Raw genomic sequence first — 25,085 nt, 5'->3', positions numbered from 1 at the left:
GCATAATGACTATCAGTGATGACATACAAAACTTGAAATTGGACAACAGCCGATGTATACTTGATGAATATGACGTGTATTGTAATAACGTGAATACTGCGAACCAATGGCAGTGGGGTAATCTCGCGAGAAAAGGAATTTACCACAACGGAAGCCGCCATGAGTCAGTTTAAGTCAGTGTCCATTTGAACGAGAACCGCTACGAGGGACGGTGGAAGAGCGGCCCAGCGTTAATAAATCAACAAAAACTCGTTATTGTACGTACAATATTGACGTAAGGTTTGAATAGCATTTTACTAACATTATGATGTCTGTTGTACCTCGTTTGTAAGAAGTGCATTCGTTTTGGTAGAAGTTTGCGTTTTTTCCTTTTTTTAGCAGTAGCTCACAGAGTAGCATTAGCACTAGCACCATCTTGCGCAACGTGTTCAACAAGTTTTCAACGATTATTAGCTGAGATCACTTTGATTGCGATTGCTAATCCGATTCGAGTTGTGGATATGCTAACATTAATTGGGCTGTGCTTCCTTGTTCGGGTTCGTGTTGTAATTGGTTTTTTTTTCCTTGCCCGTCGCCCGTGAACACGATGCTTTGAAACTTTCCATTTGACTAGGCCCGAACTAGAAGGACGATTTCTTTTAGCGTAATCTGCTCTGCATATCGTTATTGAAACGTGAATCGGAACAAATAATCGACGTAATATTTTATTGTTATTGTCGTGTAAATTGAATGGTCGGTGCTGTTTTATTGATGTAACTGATCTTTTTTGGTAACAGTCAAACCTGCACACGGCGGTCCTGCTAAATTGCTAAAGTTAGCTGACTTTTAGCCTCGCCGTCTCTCAACCAAAATCATTACAAAGCGGGGTCACCAGGCAAGGCTTTTAACCCCAAACCTACCAGTAATCATTTGAAGCCTTCCTATTTAAATTGGCCTTTCGGTAACTGTATTCCTAGATTATATTTCAACATTTTAACGGATGGTGCGCGGGGGTTGTGGTAGGATTAATTTGAAGGATTAAGCCCGGGTCATAGATTTTAACCGCCAGTGTTTTTCTTTTTTTATGTGCTCCTTTTGGGCCTCAAGCCTCTTCCCAAAGCGGATTTATAGCCATAAATATAACCAGGGGTGTCCAAAGCCTCGCCCTCTGTACTTCAGGCGAAGAACAGGTACGTGTTTAAAACAAGGACAGTGGCAAACGTATTACAGATGCAAGTTTTGTACATAATTAAAACTACAGTCTGTAAAGGGTACCTAAGTGGAATACAAGAGTATACCTTGGTTTACTAACTTAATTGGTTCCCAGACAGTGTGGAAGGCGAAAAGTGTGAATCCCAAAAAATTATTTCCCATAGAAAACCATTAAAATGAGAATGAGTTCCCACGTCCCCATAAAACATACTTTTCTACTTTCTAATTTTCTAAGCCTTAGAACTACACAAAATATACCTTGTTTTATGTATCATAAATGCGCTATGGTATTATAATTAAAGACTCATTCACTACCCCCCATGTGTATTTTATGATGCCAAATTAATAAATGCATTTGCACAGGATGGAGTGGCAGCCAGATGAGCAGGGGCTCCAGCAGGTCCTCCAGTTACTAAAGGACTCTCAATCACCAGACACAGTAACACAAAGAGCCGTCCAACAAGTATCCTGACTTTGTCATGACTCTCGAAGAAAAAAAATCTCACTGTTTAGGGTAGGGGGGAGTATTTGTTCGATTAATGCCACTACATACTGGTTGTTTGTATGTTGGACAATCTGTATGATGGTGATGGACATCTCTGTTTGGATTAGGGGTCGGGAACCTATGGCTCTTGATGATTGCATACGGCTCGCCGATAAACCTAAATACATATTCTAGCTTTTTTTATATGTATTTTCTGTTCGGGCTGCAGTTGGCGGAAAGCGCAATTTTGATTGGATGATACTGGCCGTCAGTTGAAATTGGTAAACGACCCTTTAAATGAGCCCGACGAGTAAAAATAAAGTTCACTTCAGCTTGAATGCACCGGAGGATTCGCCTTTGTGGAGAGAAAATGTTCTGATTCTAATGTGCAATGAAACACAATACCTTCGATTTTAACGAGCCCCATGTTCACGTTAGCATCAATATACTTCTGTGAGAAGTACAGTTAATTCGATATATTCGTTATATCGATATTCTCAGGAGTCGGAAAAATATCGATATAACCGGACTATCAATATATCCGATCCTGCGGGCATGTAATTTTCTCCTTGAGTTCATAGAAATAGTATCGTAATAAGCAGTACTATCGATATAACCAGACTTTACTGTATGTTGCTTATCAAGTGTGGAAGCTAATGAGCTGTGTGCAGGCTAGCTAGCAGTAACTTCGCGTATGGACCCGGCAAGTTGATTTTCATTCCGATCGTTTGGCTGGATTTTTACCAATCATGTGGAACGGAAAACCATTCGTGTTAACGCTGAGTACTATCACAAAGTTATTTTGGATTGGATTGGATTTGCCTTTATTAGTCTTGCCTTTATTTTTATTTTAAATAAAACATTGACATTTTGTTGAAAAGTGGCCGTGTGTGTGTGTGTGTGCTCGCATCTTGTGGCTCTCACTGAAAAACATTTCTAAATATTTTACTTTTATCAAAAAGATTCCCGACTCATGGTTTGGATCGTGTCATTTTATAATGATCAAATATTTTTATGCGATGTTGGTCATGATGGCATTATCTTTAACTACTCCTAAAGAAACTTGAACAACTGAACCAATTTCCCGACTTCAACAACTATCTCATATTTGTCCTCACGAGACTTAAAACTGAAGGTAAGCAAGTCAAGAGATGACATTTTTTTGATATTCTGATAAACTCATTAATCAAATAGTTTAAATCTATAACCCCTACGTCTTACTTTACAGATGAGCCGACTCGCTCTCTCAGCGGTCTGATTTTGAAAAACAACGTCAAGGCCCATTACCAGAACTTCCCGCCAACCGTGGCCGATTTCATCAAGAAGGAATGTGTCAACAACATCGGCGACCCCTCACCCCTCATCCGTGCCACCATCGGTGAGTGTCGATAACCCTCAATTAATCACGCTATTTGCCGTTTGAAGTTTTTGGAGGTGATGCATATTCATTAATCATCTGACTGCCAGTGAAGGTTTTTGTACTCATACTGTCTGATCCAGAAATGTCGCCAACCCACCACCAATGCACTCACCCGTCCGTCTCTCATTAAAGTCTTATTCTATGTCTCGTAGGCATCCTGATAACGACTATTTCCTCCAAGGGAGAGCTGCAGGCATGGCCGGAGCTCCTGCCTCAGCTCTGCAACTTGCTCAACTCGGAGGACTACAATACATGCGAGGTACATCGCATTCTTACTTGACCTTATTATTCACTGCCAGACGATGTGCATGAATGTGTCCACTCCGGTGCCAGGGCTTTTGTCATTGTCACCCGAATATTGAGTTTTAGGACCACATAAAGATTCAACGTAGCAGCATAAGAAACCTTAGACTCTCTCTTTCATCAGGAAAAGAGTTAATTCTTAAATGATATGGGTCTGGACTTATATGTGCTTGAAATGAGGGCGTCTGTCAAAAACACACAGTCATACATACATATTGGTTTATATAGCGCTTTAACAGCTGATGCTGGAACAAAGCGCTAACATGGGAAAGAAAGAAGTGCTGCCCCCTTGTGGAAGGAATAAAACACTGCCAAAGGCCATGGCCAGCGCGGTATCATCACCCAAGCATTAATAAACAAAACCGGAAAAAAATCGGGAATAGCGCTCTCCGCCATATTTTCAATTCCTGAATGCATTCATGATTGGCAGTGAATGAGTTAAAATGAATCTCAAAACTACAACAGCGGCTCAATGTTTGTTTCAATTATGAACCTGAACAGGTGAGCCCGTTCTCAAGTCTCCCTTTTTTAATCTACGGGTAATATTTAAATCACTATCTCGTTAGCTGGCTGGCTGTCTATTGGCTATCTAGCTAGCTTTCTATCTATTTTGAGTTATTCCGGGTTGAGTGAACGCTGGCGCGTGTGGCTGCCGCTGCTCACCCACAGACAAACTGATCCAGTGACTGTAAAGTGACCTTGAGAGTTTTGAAAGGCGCTTAACCCTCATTATGTTGAAGAAAAAAACCCACATTATTTATCATACGCGTTCTCACATTAATTATGTTGCGGGTCATTTTTACCCGTATGTAAAAATCTACACAAAACTGTTAAATAGGTGACTTCAGCAATAACCTGTTTGTGAGATGTTATAAACATACTTGAAAAGAGACGCAACATATTTTATATCCCATTGGGATATTTTAGAACTGTTTTGAAGAAAGAAAAAGGAAAGCTAATCCAGCGTTGCAGTCAACACACAAATGGCAATGGGTCAAAATGACCCCTTAACATAAGACAAGGGTTAATTCAATATATTTTTTTGCTGCTATGCCATCTTATTTTCTCACGCAACTTCATTCTCTCCTCTGTCTCTGTGTATGTTTGCGTTTGATTTGACAGTCTCTCTGTGTGTGTCCGTGTCTCAGGGCTCGTTTGGAGCATTGCAGAAGATCTGCGAGGACTCGTCGGAACTGCTGGACAGCGACGCTTTGAACAGACCGCTCGATATCATGATACCCAAATTCCTTCAGTTCTTCAAACACTGCAATCCTAAAATTAGGTACTTACATAACAGGAAGGGTATTTACTCTTATTTACTGACCTCTTCCTGTTAAGGAGTTTACCAAGTCCTAAATTAGTCCAAGGCCAGGAAATCTGGCCTCGGACATGAAGAGGACAGTTTAACAGGCACTGTCTGTTCACCTCAGATTGACCCCATGTTTTCTGTGCTTCCATTGTGGGCCTTATGTTCGACGGCCAACTAACCATAAAACTTTAAAATATGATAACTTGAGCGCATTTTACAAAGATTCCACCGCATATAGCTATATTTTACGTTTTAAGACTAGCGCTAAATATTCAGGAAGTCTTGTCTTGATGCCCTACGTGACGTCACGGAGGGAACGCCCCTGACGGAGAAAGCAATGCATTCTGGGTACTTTGTTTGGTCTGAAAACTTCGTGTTGATCCGTGTTGATGGCGAAATTAGGAGGGGACCACATAAATAACGCGATGGTGAATCGTGTGTTGCACCAAGACGACTATTTGATACGAGTTGACACAAATTCCCAGCAGACAAATCAGCCATTTCCAACACAGCTTGTGCGCCATCTTGTGTATTTTCTGGGACGCTACATTGGAGTCCAGGCGGCTCGAATTGATCCGGAAGGACTTCTTTAATCGATTGCAAACATTTATGCTTTCCTCTTCAGAACTATTTGAATCATATTCATAACTGGATGAGTAACAAGAAAGCGTCTTCTCCCAATCTGAACTCTCTGAAGCCATTGTTTTGATTCTGGAGCAAGGCAGTGTGTGACCAATAGTGACGTCACAAACTAGGGGGCGAGAGTTTCTGAATCTGCCCAGTTTTCAAGCTCATTTTGTGCTAGTTTTGGTACACTAATTCATTTTTTTATTGGTGTTTTGCATTTGACTAAAAATATCAGCCTGTGTGTTTTGGGCATTTTAGATGCTATAAAACGTTTTTCTGATGTCAGTTAGGAAACAAAAAAATGGCGTCCGTTGTCATTTAACTTGTGTGGTCCATGCAGGTCCCATGCCATAGCCTGTGTGAACCAGTTCATCATTGGCAGAGCACAGGCCCTAATGAACAACATTGACACCTTCATAGAGGTTGGCGTTTTTCCCTCTAAAGGAAATCCGAGCTAGTTTTTACTTGATGTTGGTTTTCTAAAATGTACTGTCGCCTTTTTTTAGAGCCTCTTTGTGCTGGCAGCAGATGAGGACTCCGAAGTCAGAAAGAATGTTTGCCGAGCTCTGGTTATGCTTCTGGAGGTCCGCATCGATCGTCTTATCCCTCACATGCACAGCATCATCCAGGTAAAGGGAATCACAGCTCGTTTGAAAAATGATAGACGCTCCTCAACTTAGGAACATTCGAGTTGCGGTCCCGATCCGCTGAGCTTGCTTCCGATTGGCCGATTCCCTATTGCCAGTTGACACCCCAGGAGGACACGATGCATAACAAAAAATAATGGCTGCTGGCACTTAATTACTGAATTACGTGCCAGCAGGCTTACTGAAGACCCAAGGATATATGTCGTCGTACTACAGTCGGTGTGAATTTATTTTACGACTGTTAGAACATCTGTGTTTTATACGTCCTTGTTCAGTGTTTGACTTCAACATACATTCCATACAAAATAATAATGGTCATAATACATTATATTTTAAGCGCCTTTCAAAGCTTTCAAGGACACTTTACAGTCACAGACAAGCACAAGTACTATAATAAATAAAATACAACCACAATAATGGCACTGAAGCAACTTACAAACAAATTCAACTTACGAACGACCGCTCGCAACGTATCTCGTTCGTCAGGTGGGGAGCGTCTGTCGTTTTGGACTATCTTAATTTTTCCACCTTCAACGCTGAACGCTTTCTATTTCAACTGGATATGATGACAAACCCAGCTCATTGATTCACAATGATACCTTAAGTTCCTAAAGTTCTGATCCAGAATTGCTGCATCTCTGCGCGCAGAACCGTGTTAAAAATGCACATTCAGTCTCCCAACATGTTTTTGTAAATCCTCCCGTAGTACATACTGCAGCGGACACAAGACCCAGATGAAAATGTCGCTCTGGAAGCCTGCGAATTTTGGTTGACTCTGGCAGAGCAGCCCATCTGCAAGGATATGCTGTCAGGACACCTGGTGCAGTGAGTAGCAAACAGTTATTGTAACGTTCTCCTTTTGTCAAAAAAAAGACTATTTTTATAACAATTTTTTTCTCTCCCCACTTCATCTTCCTAAAAAAGACTGATCCCTATCTTGGTCAATGGGATGAAGTATTCAGAGATCGATATCATACTATTGAAGGTGAGTCATTTTCTAATGTAAATTGTTGTAGCAGCCGACATAATTAAACCCAAAGTATGATTAGGATGATGTCTCAATTGCACATATGCTCTGACCAAGGGGGATGTGGAGGAAGACGAGGCTGTACCGGACAGCGACCAGGACATCAAGCCACGTTTCCACAAGTCTCGTACAGTCACCTTGCAACATGAAGGTTTAGAGGCCGGGGACAGTGAGGACATTGAAGACGACGACGATGATGACGACGACGCGCTGTCTGACTGGAATTTGAGTGAGTGGCAGTACATTTTTCTTTCTTCTCTTTCTTTTTTTTTTTCCATCTCAAACTGCTTTGAATCACAAAGGGTATGAGAGGAAAAGTGGCTCTGATTGCATGACTGTCCATGGTTTAGATTGGATTACGATAGATAAACCTTGACACTCAACCGATTTCGATCCACAGGAAAGTGTTCGGCGGCAGCGCTGGACGTACTTGCCAACGTGTTTCGCGATGAGCTGCTGCCCCACCTGCTGCCACTCCTGAAAGCTTTGCTCTTCCATTCCGACTGGGTCGTCAAGGAATCCGGCATCCTCGTACTAGGCGCCATTGCCGAAGGTAAAACCAGTGTCTGAAATAACGTTTGCCCGGACTCCCGGGGCGTGCAACTTTTACGTCGGGCAAGATTTATTTTTTTTAATCAAACGTTTGCTTTACTCAAGAAAGCAAATGTTTGAACGAAGATTTCGAAATCTGAATAAATTATTCTGATTTCGAAATGTTTGTTTGGTTTGTTTGGCAATTTGCATACGCGCCACGGCAGCCAATCAGAAGCCCTCTTCGTGCTTCCGGACTTTCCCGAGCGTTCTCAGGTCATGCATTTGCATCTCATTTTCCGAAGTAGCCCCAGAAGAAAGATTCAAAATAAGCTAACAAAACATAAAAGTACATTATCCTGTGACTGTACAGTCTCTTTGAAAGTTTTGAAAGGTGCTTAGAAATGAACGTATTATTATTAAAAGCATTGTGGAAAGAGGAGTTTACGTGGCTTGTGTGGCAAACCGTGTAAACGACAATTGGAGCAAAATTAGCAGCAAGGGATATTTACCATAAATTAAGCAAGGGAGCATTTGTTGTAGGTACACCCTTAAAAAAATCCTAAATACAGTAAAGTCTCGTTATATCGATATTCAAGGGAGTCCGAAAAAATATCGATATAACCGAGACTATCGATATATCCGACCCTGTTTGCATGTAATTTTCTCCGTGCGTGCATAGAAATAGTATCGATATAACCGGGACTATCGATATATCCGATATCGATATAACGAGACTTTACTGTACCTTACAACAATAAGATTTTTTTTTTTTTTTGCGATTAGTTGTCTTAATTGTGTTTCCAGTTGTGAAAAAACGGGGCAGGCAACTTTATGGCCGGGCAGGCAATTTTTCAGTGTTGTCTACCCTGCTGTCCGGTAACTTTTTATCATGAGTTTCAGACACTACTAAAACCCGACGATCTTCCATTGCCGCCGATCTTCAAATCCGTGAAACTTAACGATGTTGTTTGTGCCCCAGGCTGCATGCAGGGTATGGTTCCCTACCTGCCGGAGCTCATCCCCCACCTTATCCAGTGTCTCTGCGACAAGAAGGCCCTGGTGCGCTCCATCGCCTGCTGGACCCTGAGCCGTTACGCACATTGGGTTGTCTCCCAGCCCCCCGATTCCTACCTCAAGCCCCTCATGACCGAGCTTCTGAATTGCATCCTGGATACAAACAAGAGGGTTCAAGAAGCTGCCTGCAGGTCAGCACCCCCCGCCCCCCTTTAGGGTCTTTTCCTCAAGTGGAAACGATGACTCTCCCAGCTCATTGAATAACAATGATACATGTTGTTCCCATATTTTGTTCTGATCCACGTCTTTTTTTTTTTATCAAATCATTTGTTGACTGGTAGTCATTTATTTATGTGGCATAGAATAGATTAGTCATGTTGTTGTTGTTGTTGTCCTCCTCCATCTTTGTTTTCACCATAGCGCATTTGCCACCTTAGAAGAGGAGGCATGCACAGAGCTTGTCCCATATTTAAGCTTCATTTTGGACACGCTGGTTCTCGCCTTTGGAAAGTACCAGCACAAGAATCTCCTGATCCTCTACGATGCCATCGGAACGCTTGCCGACTCGGTGGGCCATCATCTTAATCAGCCTGTAAGTACTTTATCACTCTTTTTTTTGTTTCGGACCTCCAGACACTCCCCAAAATACGAACATTCGAGTTCCGAAAAGCGTTACATACGAACATTTTTACGGGTACGTCGAAAAATGTTCAGACAGAGATGCTGTGGGTTAGATTTTGTATCGCGTGCCTTTTTCCTGGCTGTGCTCGCTTGCGATAGGCTGCGTACCAGCACAAATTGAGTTAGCTGACGGAAGCTTTTCGGATGAGGAGCGAAACATCTGACATCTTCAAAGAGGTACAGATAACGGCTGAAGAAACAGAGTTCAGGCCTCGATCTGCCGAGCTCGCTGACGATTGGCTGCGTAGAGTATGTGGGCGGGGACGAAATCCAGCTTACCAGTTAACGCTGCAGGAGGACGCGATGCATAACCAAAAGTAATGACTGCTGCCACGTAATTCAGCAATTGCGTGCCGTAATGGCTTACTGAAGACCCGAGGATATATGTTGTCATACTACAGTAGGTGAGATTTTATTTTACAACTGTTAGAGTGTCTGTGTTTTACGTCACTCGTTTGTAACGTGGGGAGCGTCTGGATTAACCTTGGACATACTTGTATCAGACCTAAACATACATTGCATTCAAAGTATAGCGCTGAAGCAACTTACGACCCAATTCAACTTACGAACGACCGCTCGGAACATCTCGTTCGTAAAGTGGGGGAGCGTTTGTCTATAATCCAGCTGATATTTTCATTTGGGTGCTTTGCGCTTGTGTTTTCTTAGGAATATATTCAAAAGCTGATGCCCCCTCTTATTTCCAAGTGGAATGAGCTCAAGGACGAGGACAAAGATCTTTTTCCTCTTTTGGAGGTAACTTTTAAGACAAATAAATTGCCATTTTTGATTTTAGGGTTGGCCATGAAATGTTTCTACTGCAGTGTCTCCTGTAAAAAAAAACAAAACGATCCAGTAACGTGTCACTCTTTGCCTCCCAGTGTTTGTCTTCAGTCGCCACTGCACTGCAGAGTGGCTTTCTGCCCTACTGTGAACCTGTCTACCAACGCTGTGTAACTCTTGTCCAGAAGACTTTAGCTCAGGCTATGGTGAGGAAGTCATATATCTCCCATTTTGTGTGTACTTCTTAATCGCAATCTTTTCCAATACTGAATCGCAACCTTTTCAGATGTACAACCAGCATCCGGACCAGTACGAGGCTCCTGATAAAGATTTCATGATCGTGGCCCTCGATTTGCTCAGTGGCCTGGCTGAGGGTTTGGGAAGTCACGTGGAGCAACTGGTCGCCCGGTCCAATATCATGACGCTGCTTTTCCAGTGCATGCAGGTCCGGGCAAGTGTTTGCTTCTTTTGTGTTGGCTGTTTGGCTAAGAGATGCTCCAATTGGATTCGCAGCGCTTTTAAAAAGGGGGATCTGATAAAGATGTGCGGATGTGTTACAGGATACGATGCCGGAAGTGAGGCAAAGCTCCTTTGCTCTTTTGGGGGATTTAACAAAGGTCTGCTTCTTGCATGTTAAGCCTTGCATCGGTGAGTTTTTTTTTTTTTGTCAGAATGAATGACCCCCGCCCTCGTCTATCTGTATGTGTATTCAAACAAATTTTTGTGGGTATTTTTTTTTCCAGCTGAGTTTATGCCCATCCTCGGCCTGAATCTGAACCCGGAGTTTATTTCGGTGTGTAACAACGCCACCTGGGCCATTGGAGAAATTGCCATCCAAATGGGTGAGTAGATAAGCAACAAGTTGACCCAACCCCATGTTTGCCTCCCTGCGTACTGCATACAATATCTGAACATGATGAAAATCCCAGCTCATTGACGAACAAATGAAACATTCTGTTCCTAAATTTTCTGATTCAGATATTGCAATGCGATTAGCGCTGAGATCACCTCTGAAGTATCAGCCTTTGGAAGTCAACTTGAACCACTTGCGCATATGCGCAACTTATACCCACTTGGTTACTCATTGATCACTGTGTCCTCTGCTCATTAGTTTGACCAACTCCATGATTAAATTCCCTCGCACAAATTTGTACAGAGGCAAGTTAAGGATTGTTCATGTGGCGTATGTCGTTTCTTAGGTGCAGAAATGCAACTTTACGTTGGAGTGGTTTTGCCACAGCTGGTGGAGATCATCAATAGACCCAACACACCAAAGACCTTGTTGGAAAACACGGGTATGCGCATTAATCGTTAACTACCTCAAACGATTTGTATTTCTTTATTTTAAAAGCAATGTTTTTCTGAATTCTGAATTTTTTTGTACTTCATGTGCAGCCATTACAATAGGCAGACTGGGTTATGTCTGTCCTCAGGAAGTGGCGCCACAGCTTCAACATTTTATTAGGCCATGGTGAGTCACGATCACAAATTGTTTCCGTTTCATGAAATATTCAGTGTTGTGTGTTGACTCATTCCAAATTGGAATTCAGATCTACTCAAGCGCACCTCCTCGTGCCAAAAACAAACTGCAATATCAGCCACTTATTTCCAATTATAAGGTTAAGGGCTTTTTTTTTCTCTTTTTGTATTTTTGTGCATAATGCAGGGATGCGGAGCGTAGTGACAATTCATTGCAGCAAACTGCTGTTCACGATTCGAATTTAGTGGATAATGGGAATGATTTCAGAGCATATTGGAAATCTTCAAAGCAAAAAGAAGTTTAAGTAGACACTCTTAAGAAATATTGTGCTAAATCTGTTCTCTTTCTCTTCTCTGTAAAACAGTCGAGGATCAAAATAGCACAGGGTTGATTGTGTAGTATAACTAAATAAAATAGAAAATGTTTATTTTATGTAGGAATAAATTATTTGACTTGAATTAAAATTGTTGATACAGTAAAGTCTCGTTATATCGATATGACGATAGTGATATTACTAACCTATGCACGCATGGAGTACATGCAAACATCGGATATATCGATAATATCGATATTTTTCGGACTCCCTTGAATATCGATATAACGAGACTTTACTGTATATTAAAAAATAGTTTTTAGTCAAATGGGTTTATTTCCATCAGTTTTGTATACTTCGGCAATATAGTTAAATCGGGCCCCATCAATTTTAGAATTTGGCCCCTTTTTCAGGCACAATGGGGGACCCCTTTTTTAAATTCCCAAATGCATCCCTGCATAATGTACATGCACGGCAAACAGACGGAAATTATAGCGATAATTGTACAGTATATAGTTTCAGTTCCCTCCTATTTTAACCAGTTGTCTTCCACAACCATGTCTTTCATGTGCAATGATTTTGAAATCCCCTCCTGTCATAATTAATGTGATTTATATTTGTTTTCCCAGGTGCACGTCGCTTAGGAATATCAGAGATAACGAAGAGAAGGATTCGGCTTTCCGTGGTATCTGTGTGATGATTGGGGTGAATCCAGCCGGTGTTGTGCAGGTGAGCTGATTCGATCCCCATTTCAGTGGTGTAAAACTTTCCTAGATTAACCTCACCAACTATTTCCTGTTCAGGACTTCATTTTCTTTTGTGATGCGGTGGCATCCTGGGTCAACCCAAAAGATGACCTGAGGGATATGTTTTATAAGGTACGCGACATTGTTTATTTCAATACAGTGATACCTCGGTTTACGAACCCCTTGGCTTATGAACTTTTCGGTTTACGAACGTTAAAGTTATGAAGATTTTACCTTGGCATACAAACTATTTTTTGGGATACACACGGAGCTGCCACAATGAGTGATGCGTCGTTCGCGAACGAGTCCGTTCTCCTAACAAGAAAATGGCAGCCGGCTTGTTTTGGTCCTCTATTCCCCGCCCCCAGTCTTCTGTTAAAGCCACGTGATTGATCAAGAACGCAGCAGTGAGGGGAGGGGTTAAACATTAAAGAGACAGGCAGACGACAGAGAGAGAGTGAGAAAATGGATAGAAAACAGTGAAATTTTGACTCGTTTCAACTTTGATAGTTCAAAGGCTGAGTATAGACTGCAAGGTTAAAACTCCCATCAATCAGGCTCCACAAATAACCCGCACAAGCCATCTATACACCTAATACAGAAATCTATCAACCCAGCTAAACAGAACACAATTGATGAGGAACAAGGTAAAATCAGAAAAAAAGGCTACGTTCCTCAAGTGTTTAATGCTGATGAAACCGGCCTCTCCATTCCAACAAGCCATTAATGACCACCACGAAGGTAAATAAAACGACTTTGTTATACAGTATAGTGTATTTCTTTAATTATAATACCGTAGCACATTTATTATACGTAAAATAAGGTATATTTTGTGTAGTTTTAAGGCTTAGAAAGTATAAAATTATGTTTTATGGGGACCTGGGAACGGATTATTCTCATTTTAATGGTTTCCTATGGGAAATTAATTTTGGGGATACACACTTTTCACCTTCCACACTCTGTCTGGGGACCAATTAAGTTCGTAAGCCAGGGTATCACTGTATTTCCAAGTGTCTCAGGTTGGCTCGTCGTGCTGTGATGATCACTTCTAAGACATTCGAAATCTGACACACTGTGCGGATGACTTTATAATCTGACAAGTTGCGGTAAAGCTAACCGGGAAAAAAAGTCTTACAATTTGAGCTCGTCGTTGATAAGGAAGTCCAAACTTTGACCTTCTTCTTGAAATTTTGTCTTAGATCCTGCATGGCTTCAAAGACCAGGTCGGTCAAGAGAACTGGCAGCAGTTTTCCGAGCAGTTCCCTCCCTTGTTGAAGGAGCGTCTGTCGGCGTGCTACGGCGTCTAACAAGTCCACACTGGATGCTGAACTGTTTGGTATGTTTGCCAAAATTGTTTCCCCTTTGCACTGTCTAAACGTTACCTTTCTGGAGATGATGACAAACCCAGCTCATTGAAAAAAGAAAAATGAAACATTTTGTTCCATGATTTCTGATCCAGAAATGTTATGACGTCACGTTGTAGGTGCACCCTGAACCAATGGCAGTTTTTTTTCGATGAGAAGGGTTCTTCAGCCGTCATCTGTACTTTGAAGGTGTCGGACGTTTTGCTTCTTATCCAAGAGGCTTCAAGCGTCAGCGAACTAAAATCTTTTGCTGGTAGTTTTGGCCATATATACATATACAGTAAAGTCTCGTTATATCGATATCGGATATATCGATAGTCCCGGTTATATCGATACTATTTCTATGCACGCACGGAGAAAATTACATGCAAACAGGGTCGGGTATATCGATAGTCCCGGTTATATCGATATTTTTTCGGACTCCCTTGAATATCGATATAACGAGACTTTACTGTATATATTAATCCCTACTGTCCAGTATGGGGTCTACGACTGGCCTGATTGCCCCATTTGATCTGCTATCACCTCATCAGCATAACTAAGCCTATGTTGCCTAAGAAGTCATTTGTAGGAACGATCCAAATTGAACCTCACCCCACCATGGCGATTTAGTGAAGGGTTTTGCTTTTTTATGAAAATAGCTTGTTTTACTCCCCTTTCAAACCATCGATTTTCTTTCGCTAAGATTTTAACCTCATTGTGAGGTTAAAATCTGAGCGAATGGTGGCTATCAGGCCAGTCGTAGACCCCACACTCAGGCAAGACAATAGAAGTAATCCGTCAGGACTATAGAAGTAATCATTGTAGCTGCAGGGAGTAGTCCTCTGCTCCCCCCAACCTGAGAGCAGGGACCAATCATAGCAGAGTCTGGCACCGCCCCGTCTGGATAGTAGGGATATATATAGGTCTAAAATTACCAGCAAAAATTGTTAGTTCGCTGATGAAGCCTCTTGGATAAGAAGGGAAACGTCCGACACCTTCAATGAAGTACAGATGACGGCTGAAGAACCCTTCTCATCGATGGACCACTCCTGTTACGACTGAGAGCTTACACAGACCAATGGCAGTTTTGCAGCCGTTTCAAATTCTTCAGTGCATTTTTCTTTCTTCCTTTTATCTCTTCTCCAGGTTAACTTAGGGAGGGGTTACCAGGGGGGACTCATTGCGCTGCCCAGCATAGCAGGGAAGGGACGATCTGGAGACAACGTGACGGGCCTTCACATGGCAGAGGGGTCCCCTCTTCCACCTTTTCTTGTGCCCTGTGTCTCTGTGAGGGAGGGAGGGTGGGTGGGAGGAGGGAGGGTAAACTTAGGGATATACACATACCTCTTGGATTTCACACCTCGCAACAAAATCCAACATGCTCAAAACTGACTTTCACCAATAGCACCACAGGGATTCAAAGTTGGTTGGTGGTAAAATAAAAAAGGGGGTGGGGCCCACTTGGAACCCACTGCCCCGCCTCCTTAACTCATTCACTGCTAGGTCATGTGCACAAATGTGTTCACTTTAGTGACAGGGTTTGTCTTTTTTTTTTTTTTTTTGCTCAAATTCCAGGACCCGCAGAATATTGAGTTTTAGGACTACATCTTCTTTCATCAGAAAAAAAAAGTTAATTCCTGAGCGATATGGGTCTGGAGTTATCTGAGCTTGAAGTGGGGGTAGCTGTACACAAGACAAATGCTGCCTCCTCGTGGGATGGAAAAACATTGCCAGGAGGTCTGACCGGAACTTGATCAAGAAAACCCGAACAAAATCGGGAATGGCGCTCCACGTCATGCGTTTCAATTCCCGAATAAATTCGGGAATGGCAGTGAATGAGTTAATTATATCAGAATACCATTGATGGGGGGGGGGGGGTCTTCTAGGTACACTAAAACGGAATTATCAGAACCAGCATAGGGTGCCATACTCCCAAATCTCTCGCTGCACAGTACATTGACGCGCATACATCAGTGTGTTAAAACGGGCTAGCGCCATTTTACTATTACGAGTCACCTCTCGCTTTTGCCAGAGGCTAAACAAAACATGCTTTTATGTAATAATGCAGGAAACGTGCATCAGTATATTTGCACCTTTTTACGGGAATATATTGCCGAAACCCTTCAATGTGCATATACTAGGGTCTTTCCTTCCTGTCATCTGTACATTTTATGCTGAGTTACCATCTGATTTGGTCTATCGTGGTGCATGTTGAATTAATATCATCAATAATTGGGATGCTGCCATTATTGTGTAGCCAATCACGCCCCTTCCCTCCATTACGTTGGTCGGCATCCTTGATTGTTGAAAGGTTGCGTCGATTAACCAATAATGGGGTTAAATGGGAAACGTATAAAGCTGAAATACTGTTTGTTGGCATGTTACAGATCCCATCTGCTGCTTCTTAATTTCTCAAGAACTTTCAAAACGGGACATAATGAGAGCTAAGCCGTCAAGAATAACTAGGTTCGTACTGATATAAATGCACTTTTTTTGTTTCTTTTCTAAGAATGATAGAATTTTAAAGTATGTATTGTTTTTTTTTTTTTTTTTGAGGGGGATATTTCAGATAAGGGATTATAGGACTGTCTGGATTGTTAGTCATTTTAATAATGATGACAATTTTAGGTAATACAAAAGGCCTCTTAACATAGTAAGAATTTAGCTTGTCCTAAAATAATGATTGAAGAAGAGAGACTTTCAGTATTTTACATCCCAGTGCAGCTCTTTAACCTTGCGCTTTTCTTTTTGTGCCCCCCTCCCCCCTTAAAGGACAACCGACACCATTTTTTTGTTTCCTAACTGACATCAGAAAAACGTTTTATAGCATCTAAAATACCCCAAACACACAGGCTGATATTTTACTCAAATGCAAAACACCAATAAAAATGACTTAAAGTGTCCCAAAACTACTTAAAAATGACCCCGAGTTTCACAAGGTCCCGCCCCCTCGTTCGTGATGTCACGCTACGACGGCCTGCCTTGCTCTAAAATCAAAACAAGGGCTTCAGATTCGTAGAGTTATGAATATGATTCAAATAGTTCTGAAGAGGAAAGCATAGATGTTTGCAATCGATTAAAGAAGTCCTTCCGGATCAATTCGAGCCGCTAGGACTCCAATGTAGCGTCCCAAAAAATGCACATAATGGCGCCCAAGCTCCGTTGGAAATGGGCTGATTTGTCTGCTGGGAATTTGTGTCAACTAGTATCAAATAGTTTAGGTGTTTTCCTTCTAATTTCACCCTCAACACGATGTTTTCAGACCAACCAAAGTACCCAAAATGCATTCCTCTCTCAGTCAGGGGCGTTCCCTCCGTGACGTCACTTAGGGGATTGTCACCAACTCGAAAACAAGACTTCCGGAATATTCAGCGGCAGTCTTAAAACGTAAAATATAGCTATGTGCGGTGGAATCTTTGTAAAATACGCTCAGTCGAAGTCATTTGAAGCAATTTTACAAATTATGGACACAACTTGTCCGGAGGTGTCGGTTGTCCTTTAAGTTTTGAGGCAAATGGCAGTCATTCCAAGATGTCATAAACCTTGCATGCTTTCCCAATTAAGTGTTAGTCCTTTTTAGACATTTTTGTAATGTGTCCCTTATTTTTTTGGGGGGGGGGGGGTGTCTCGCTTAAGAGCTTTGTTGATGGCAATATAACGTTCCTGCTGGAGTAATGGGCTACTGTTCCAGCTTTTGATCCAATTTGTGATTCTTGACAGCATTACATGTTATTCCACCTGTTGGCACTGTGTATCTTGATGCCAGGAAATACACTGATCCCAATAGTTCTACCCGACGACACTGGATAGCTGGATTGAGGGATCTTTATCCAGTTTTGTCTTCTAGCCATTGTCCACAGTGGACAATTGTATTTGGAAGTGTGTATGTATGGCTTTTAGCCTATGGGTGTTCCGCTCTAAAGGTGTGTGTGTACGCGACTATTGCTTACATGTTTATTTTGCACCAGCCCGACCCTAAGGTTATGTGCCGGGTATAGTTGAGGAAGGGGTGAAAAAAAAAATGGGTGTTGGTTGCCCTTGCCAATAAATAACATTTGCCTGCCAGTTAAAATCAGATCAAGCTTCTGATGGGAGTGACCATGGTAAAGGAAAATGTAACTGCATCGACATTGTGTCCCAGAGTATTAGGTTAGCGTTATGAATTTATTTTGTTATTTTTTTTAAATCTAATGTTTTGGGTATGTATTTTTATAGCACGATTGCATTGGCTCATTTAAAGCTGCTAAAACACTCAAGAATGCTCACTGATGGCAATACTTGTTTGATAAGCGAGAATTGAGGCAAGAGGTGGTCTTTGCATATTGTGACACATGAAGTTATTTTTGTTTATTTTATTTTTTTTGTATTATTTTCATGCTTGTGATGTTTTATTTATTTCGTTTTTTGTGCTTTCTGCACAAATTTTTTTTGGACTTTAAAAGTTTTTTTCTTTTTATTCTTTTCGTTTAAAGAAGTATTCGTTTTATTATGGACCATTTAATTACATCAAATTTGATGTTGTGGTTGACTGAAGGAGTCTGGGCTTGGCGCATACCTTAGGGAAGACAAATCATAACTGATTAAATATGATATCAAGGCTGGCGAGTTTCACCTCTCTTTTTTTGTTAAACTGTGGTGCAGGTGGAATGTTTGCTGATGTACTCATTTTTAAATTTATCAAATGGGGAAAATAAAAGTTTTCTATGACACTGTGTTCCAAATTATTATGCACCTAACTTTAGTTGAGCATTTTCTCCCTGTCTTACATCACTAATATCAGTGTTTGAAATAGCGTCTGCCTGTGGCGTACAACTTTCAAAATGTCTTTCAAAAGGAAAAATAAAAAAGAAAATATTTTTTTTTCAAATCAAACGTTTGTTTGATTCAAAAAAGCAAAAGCTACAAGCCACATGGACTCTTCTTTCTAAGCGCCTTTCAAAACTCTCAAGTACACTTTACAGTCACATATAGTCCGAAGCACGAAACAGGCTTCTGATTGGCTGCCGTGCCGAATTTCCAAACGAACATTCGTTTGGCAATTTGCATACGCGGCCCGGAATCAGAATCAGAGGGACACCCTGACGAAGGCGGAAGTATACGCCGAAACATGTCAGGTAATTGAACACCTAAAATACACAAAGAAAATAATCTTTTAAATTAGATATCAAGTAGACAGGATGAACTTAATACAACTATAAAATAAGGTATATTTTGTGTAGTTTTAAGTCTTAGAAAATTATGGTTTATGGGGACGTGAGAACGGATTATTCCCATTTTAATTGTTTCCAATTGGAAATTATTTTTGGGATACACACTTCACCTTACTGTCTGAGAACCAATTAAGTTCGTAAGACAAGGTATCACTATTTCATAACTACGGGAAACCCCTCGGTCTGTGGACATAAATGAAAAACACCATGTGAAAACTAAATGTACAAATTCATGTTTGAAATGTTTTCGCTAAGACGCATACAAGTAGAAAAACATCCATAAGAGGCGATTCCGTTTGTTTTGGCAGTTTTTCTATGGCGCGCTTTGATTGCGTCACACGTATACTACCGGAAGTGCCGTTTTGAATTTGTACTTCGCCGACACTTACAAAACCGATTGCAGTCGGTACACTACGGTGTTATTTTTACATATAACTCGGGTGATTTACAGTTTTTCGTGTCACAAATAACCACGAGTTAATTAAGTAGTTTACATTTTATCGCGGTGAACAGGTGCCATTTGACATTTGTTATTTTCCGTTTTAGTTACATTTATCTTATGGGCTTACTTTTTAAGCAGTCTATTTTAGCGAAACGAATATCTATGTTTTTGTTTTAAAGCTAGCTTAAGATAGCACCGCCGTTCAAAATAATGCAAACACCAAAGGAGTTTAGCGTCGCTTTGAGGGACCTGTTTTAATACTGTTACGGAAATGGATGACGGAAGGATAAACAAATGGTCCACAGCCGGTATAGATGGCGAGCAGAGTGGAGCATCTCACGAGTTTGTGACAAGTCAAGTCTCGAGTGCAGAGATGCCAAGGTAAGAAAAACCATCATCAAAATGACCAACTGCACCGAAGTTTTGAAACATTTATTGAGACAAGACATGTATTTTACATTCAAAGAACACATCGTCCCCACACATGTGTGTATATATGCTCGAATTTGCTTGAAAAGTGCCTATTTAGCTCATCTGGCTGATCGTACCTATCCTCCCGTTTAGTAGAAGCACATGTAATTGTTCTACCACGCTGACATCGTGAAACAAATATACACTATTTGTAGAAAATAACTCGATTTTTCGGAATTAAAATCCCTCCAGTCCTCCTGATATTGACCCTTCTCCTGAAGCCAGTGGATTGTTGTCATTGCCGTGGGAGATGGTAACCCACATTGCCTCACATCTTCCTGCTCAGTGTGTCATCTCTGTGCTGCCGAAGGTGAGTCAGGAAAAACTCCACGTATCTATCGATTGCAGGGCACGTATAGATAAACAACCACAAAACTCATTAAAGAACCTCAGTTAAGAGTGGAATTGCATCATCCTTGCGCTTATTCACTATTATTATTTAAATAAAGCTATATTTTATGAAAAGGGCTCATGATTTTAACGAGTGAAGTAATAAATTAGCACCGAATCTAGCAACACTTACCTTTCCCATTGTGGGACTGTTAAAGGTTTCTGATTTGCCAATTCCATCCAATTCGAGATAATCATTACTTCCGGGTTGAGTGAACGCTGGCGCGTGTTTCTGCCGCTGCTCACCCGCAGAAAGAATATCCTGTGACTGTAAAGTGTCTTTGAGAGTTTTCAAAGGCGCTTATAAATGAAATGTATTACAGTGATACCTTGGCTTACGAACTTAATTGGTTCCCAGACAGAGTGTGTAAGGTGAAAAGTGTGTATCCCGAAAATTAATTTCCCATAGGAAACCATTAAAATGAGAATAATCCGTTCCCAGGTCCCCATAAAACATAATTTTATACTTTCTAAGCCTTAAAACTACACAAAATATACCTTATTTTGCGTATAATAAATGTGCTATGGTATTATAATTAAAGAAATACACTACTGTATAATAAAGTCGTTTTATTTACCTTTGTGGTGGTCATTTGATGACTTGATGGAATGGAGTGACCGGTTTCATCAGCATTAAACACTTGATGAGGAACATAGCCTTCTTCTTTTACCATCTTGAGGAATGATCCCTTGTAGGTGCTTTCTCTGCGATAATTTTACCTTGTTCCTCATCAATTGTGTTCTGTTTAGCTGGATTGATAGCTTTTTGCATCAAGTGTACATATGGATTCTGGAGTATATTTGACCAAAATCCCCATTTCCGTCTTATTTCAGGTCTGTCATGCTCTGCGCAATGTCGGGAAGGACACCACTGCCTGGCAGTTACGTGCACGCAGACTCATCGGGTCAAAAGCTAGCTTTCCAGTGAGGCCAAGAGAAGACTTTGACTGGCCTTTGGCTTGCTTGGAAATTGAGAAGCTGATCACCTACTGGGCCAACATAGCACAAGATGGGACCAAGGAGCACCAAAATAACGCTGACTGTGAAGGGAACTTGCCAAATCCTGCAGAAGTAGAGGGAGGAGCATACGATGTTGAGGAAGGGGTTGTATTTGAAGAAGCTGAAGTGGTAGATGAGGACCAACTGGATCATTTGAGGGGAGTCATGGAAGACGGGTTGGAAGATGGGCACCACCCAGTTGGATTTGAGGCTCAAGACCACAATCCAGATCCTCAACATTTGGCTCACCTCGGCTTTGCTGGTTCTGGAGGACATGTCGAAAAACGGCCTCAACCCCCCAGCAGGCTTTGTCCACCACCAGCGTTAGAATGCATCACTCTCCATTCCGGTCACATTGCCGAAGTCAACTCCGTCCTCTTGGTCGGCGGCGACGGCGCTGTTTGTGCCACAGGATCCCGAGATCGCGATGTTAAACTTTGGAATCTACAAGCTGAATCCGGCAATATGTTAATGCACACGTTGGTAGGCACCGGTCAGTTCAATACCCATCAAGGTTGGGTTTGGTGTTTAGCATCCCAGGGATCCCTTCTGGCTTCCGGGGGATTTGATAGAACGGTGCGGTTGTGGGACCTCCACGCCTGCGGGACGGAGAGGGGAGTGATCAGGACCGAAGCTGCCGTCATTTGCTTGTCCTGTCTACCTGATGTGTTGCTTGCTGGTACTTTCAATGAGAAGGTCCAAATGTATGACCCAAGAGGTGAGATGCGTCCACAGTATACTATACACTCACGGACAATGGGATCTGAAGACTGTATAATAAAATAATAAATATACCATATTTTACGGTACGTCTGTGTAAGCTCTCAGTCGTACAGGAATGGTCCATCGATGAAAAGGTTTCTTTAGCCGTCATCTGTACTTGTTTGAAGGTGTCGGACGTTTCGCTTCTTATCCAAGAGGCTTCGTCAGCCAACTACAGTCTTTTACTGGTAGTTTCGGCCCTATATATATCACTACTGTCCAGACGTGGCGGTGCCAGACTCTGCTATGATTGATCCCACTTCAGAACAGTGGGTATGCTAGCGATTTGCTATCTAGCTGGCTACCTAGCTATCTATTTGCTTTATAGTAAGCTAGCTAGCCATCTATTAGTTATTTTTAGCTAGCTAATCTCACTGCCTATCTAGCTAGCTATCTAGCTGGCTACCTTGATACATATCTATTTGATGTCTATTTGCTATCTGGATACCTGACTAGCTATCTATATGCTATTTATAGGCTATCTGGCTATCTATTAGTTATCTATTAGCCAGCTAGCTAGATATCTATCTACAGTGGTGAGCCCGTTCTCAAGTCTCCTTTTTTTAATCTACAGGTAATATTTAAGTCACTATCTCGCTAGCTGGCTGGCTGTCTATTGGCTATCTAGCTAGCTTTCTATTTATTTGAGTTACTTCCGGGTTGAGTGAACGCTGGCGCGTGTGGCTGCCGCTGCTCACCCACAGAAAAACTGATCCTGTGACTGTAAAGTGACTTTGAGAATTTTAAAAGGCGCTTATAAATGAAATTTATTATTATTATTATTATTATTATTATTATTATTATTATTATTATTATTATTATTATTATTATTATGCTCTTTTATTATTTATCATTTTATTTATGGTTATATTGTTCTGGTGTTCATTGTTCTTTTAATTGTAAAGTGTCCTTGGGTGCTTTGAAGGCGCTTGTAAATTAAATGTATAATTATTATTATTATTATTATTATGATTATGATTATGTACCGATTCTCCTTAGATTGTGCACGTCAGTGGTTTTGATTCTCATATCTGCAAATTCTACAAGGTATTCTTTTTTTTTTTTTTTTTACTTCACTCCAAGCCACTGTTCCCTTGGTGAAGACCCTCAAACACCACAGCAATTCCGTCCTGTGTCTAGCAGCAGACGACAAGTACATCATCTCTGCGAGTAAAGACAACACCGTGGTGGTCCATGATCGCACGGCTGATAAAACCTTGTATAAAATCCGAGTAAGTGTTGATAGACACAATGGAAACTCACGTATGATAGTCAACTCCAAATGTCCTCCTTCTCTTTCCAGCTGCGCTCTTATCTGCGTTCTATGAGCTACCGTGACCGTGAGATTTGGGGAGGAGACATCAGGGGTATGCTCAGCTGTTTTTCCATGCAGCAGGGGGTCTTAAACCATCTGTCGCAGTTCGATGTAGGACACACGGCCATGGTCACTGGCATTCACAAGTCACCTGGGAGTCTCTATACTTGCTCCTCTGATTTTACCGTCAAGGTATGTAGAAGGTTCAAGCGTGGAGTACAGTGATACCTCGGTTTACGAACCCCTTGACTTACAAACTTTTCGGTTTACGAATGTTAAATTTATGAAAAGTTTACCTTGGCATACAAACTATTTTTCGGGATACACACGGACCTGCCACAATGAGTGATGTGTCGTTCGCGAACGAGTCCCTTCTCCTCAGAAGAAAATGGCAGCCGACTGTTTTGGTGCTCTATTCCCCGCCCCCAGTCTTCGGTTAAAGCCACGTGATTGGTCAAGAACGCAGCAGTGACGGGGGGTGGTTTCAACATTAAAGAGAAAGGCAGACGATAGTGAGAGAGTTTCAACTTTGATAGTTCAAAGGCAGAGTGTAGACTGCAAGGTTAAAATATTCCATCAAATAACCCGCACAAGCCATCTGTACACTTGATGCAAAAAGCTATCAACCCAGCTAAACAGAACACAATTGATGAGGTACTTGGTAAATTGATCGCAGAGAACGCACCTCCAAGGGATCATTCGTCAAGATGGTGAAAGAAGAAGGTTGTGTTCCTCATCAAGTGTTTAATGCTGAGGAAACCGGACACTCTATTCCATCAAACCATCAACGACCATACATATACATAAAATAAGGTATATTTTGTGTAGTTTTAAGGCTTAGAAAATTAGAAAGTAGAAAATTATGTACGTATGGGAACAGATTATTCTCATTTTAATGGTTTCCCATGTGAAATTAATTTTTGGGAAACACACTTTTCACCTTACACACTCTGTCTGGGAAACAATTAAGTTCGTAAGCCAAGGTATCACTGTATATTCAAACATGTCAAATGCAATTAAAAAAAAAAATCTGTGCAGTGATTTTACCAATTCAACTTCTTCCATCTCTCCAGGTCCACATCCCTTGTGGGCCTCCAAAGACATTATGCACTTTGCGTCACCAAGATGGAGTCTCTGGGGTAAGTTTGTTGCATAACCGTTCAAAAACTATTTGCAATTCTTTTTATTGAAATTTAAAAAAAAAAACATATTTCACACACACATAAGTTTCTTCTCTCCCTTCTGCCAGTTGAGCGTGGAAGCCGGAATCCTGGCTGTTACCTCAGGGGATATGAGTGTGGACATCTGGAGGCCTCGAAAGAACGAGATGTGAAATTGAATATGGACAATATCCGTAGCTTATAATCATGCACTGTTTAGACGTGAAAATATTATGTATTCTGCATTTTAAAAATGTATTTGATAGCTTTAAGCTATGATCATCAAAATTGTGAAAAATAAAATCTCCAAGTATAACATTCTGGTGCGTAGTGTAATTTATAATATAATTTATATCAAAAATATTCATATTAGATTTAATTGCTCCACAAAATCATTCTTATTCGCATGAAATAAATATTAAAACGCGTTTAGA

General features: G+C 41.2%; 2 protein-coding genes across 4 annotated transcripts; both read left to right on the top strand.

Annotated features, from left to right (window-relative positions):
* The first annotated feature begins 167 nt into the window (after positions 1-167).
* On the top strand, positions 168-18,609 carry LOC148885285 (transportin-2-like). 3 transcript variants are annotated; one of them, XM_089019575.1, is made up of 26 exons: positions 168-257; positions 1,087-1,169; positions 1,555-1,654; positions 2,735-2,810; positions 2,904-3,053; positions 3,248-3,354; positions 4,547-4,680; positions 5,675-5,756; positions 5,841-5,963; positions 6,688-6,806; positions 6,906-6,966; positions 7,066-7,237; positions 7,409-7,561; positions 8,522-8,747; positions 8,977-9,148; positions 9,904-9,990; positions 10,116-10,223; positions 10,304-10,462; positions 10,578-10,665; positions 10,761-10,859; positions 11,217-11,312; positions 11,413-11,488; positions 12,440-12,539; positions 12,614-12,688; positions 13,756-13,892; positions 16,290-18,609. In XM_089019575.1, the coding sequence occupies exons 3-25, from the start codon at positions 1,556-1,558 to the stop codon at positions 13,861-13,863; spliced, it is 2,670 nt and encodes an 889-aa protein (XP_088875701.1). In that variant the 5' UTR covers positions 168-257; positions 1,087-1,169; position 1,555; the 3' UTR covers positions 13,864-13,892; positions 16,290-18,609. The 3 variants fall into 3 exon arrangements, with proteins under 3 accessions (XP_088875701.1, XP_088875700.1, XP_088875702.1); XM_089019574.1 differs by lacking the exon at positions 16,290-18,609 and adding an exon at positions 15,049-15,188; XM_089019576.1 differs by lacking the exons at positions 1,087-1,169; positions 16,290-18,609 and adding an exon at positions 15,049-15,188 and having other exon boundaries at positions 189-257.
* Positions 18,610-19,485: 876 nt separating this feature from the next.
* Positions 19,486-24,967, top strand: fbxw9 (F-box and WD repeat domain containing 9). The gene is made up of 7 exons (XM_089018657.1): positions 19,486-19,935; positions 20,218-20,335; positions 21,250-22,132; positions 23,260-23,408; positions 23,480-23,683; positions 24,565-24,630; positions 24,741-24,967. Exons 1-7 carry the CDS (start codon positions 19,826-19,828, stop codon positions 24,822-24,824), a joined length of 1,614 nt encoding a protein of 537 aa, XP_088874783.1. The 5' UTR covers positions 19,486-19,825; the 3' UTR covers positions 24,825-24,967.
* Positions 24,968-25,085: the final 118 nt, after the last annotated feature.

Source organism: Hippocampus bargibanti, linkage group LG17, assembly GCF_051943395.1.
Source record: "Hippocampus bargibanti isolate YZ-2025 linkage group LG17, ASM5194339v1, whole genome shotgun sequence".
Taxonomy (NCBI): domain Eukaryota; kingdom Metazoa; phylum Chordata; class Actinopteri; order Syngnathiformes; family Syngnathidae; genus Hippocampus; species Hippocampus bargibanti.
The sequence above is the reverse complement of the archived record's forward strand: the minus strand, read 5'-3'. Positions and strand labels throughout refer to the sequence as shown.

Coding starts and splice junctions, on each gene's coding strand:
- LOC148885285 (XM_089019575.1), top strand. CDS start 1,556: ATGGAGTGGCAGCCAGATGAGCAGGGGCTCCAGCAGGTCCTCCAGTTA. Junction 3,054..3,247: donor CCTCATCCGTGCCACCATCG/GTGAGTGTCGAT, acceptor TATGTCTCGTAG/GCATCCTGATAACGACTATT. Junction 9,149..9,903: donor GCCATCATCTTAATCAGCCT/GTAAGTACTTTA, acceptor GTGTTTTCTTAG/GAATATATTCAAAAGCTGAT.
- fbxw9 (XM_089018657.1), top strand. CDS start 19,826: ATGGATGACGGAAGGATAAACAAATGGTCCACAGCCGGTATAGATGGC. Junction 22,133..23,259: donor CCAAATGTATGACCCAAGAG/GTGAGATGCGTC, acceptor CTTCACTCCAAG/CCACTGTTCCCTTGGTGAAG. Junction 23,684..24,564: donor CCTCTGATTTTACCGTCAAG/GTATGTAGAAGG, acceptor CCATCTCTCCAG/GTCCACATCCCTTGTGGGCC.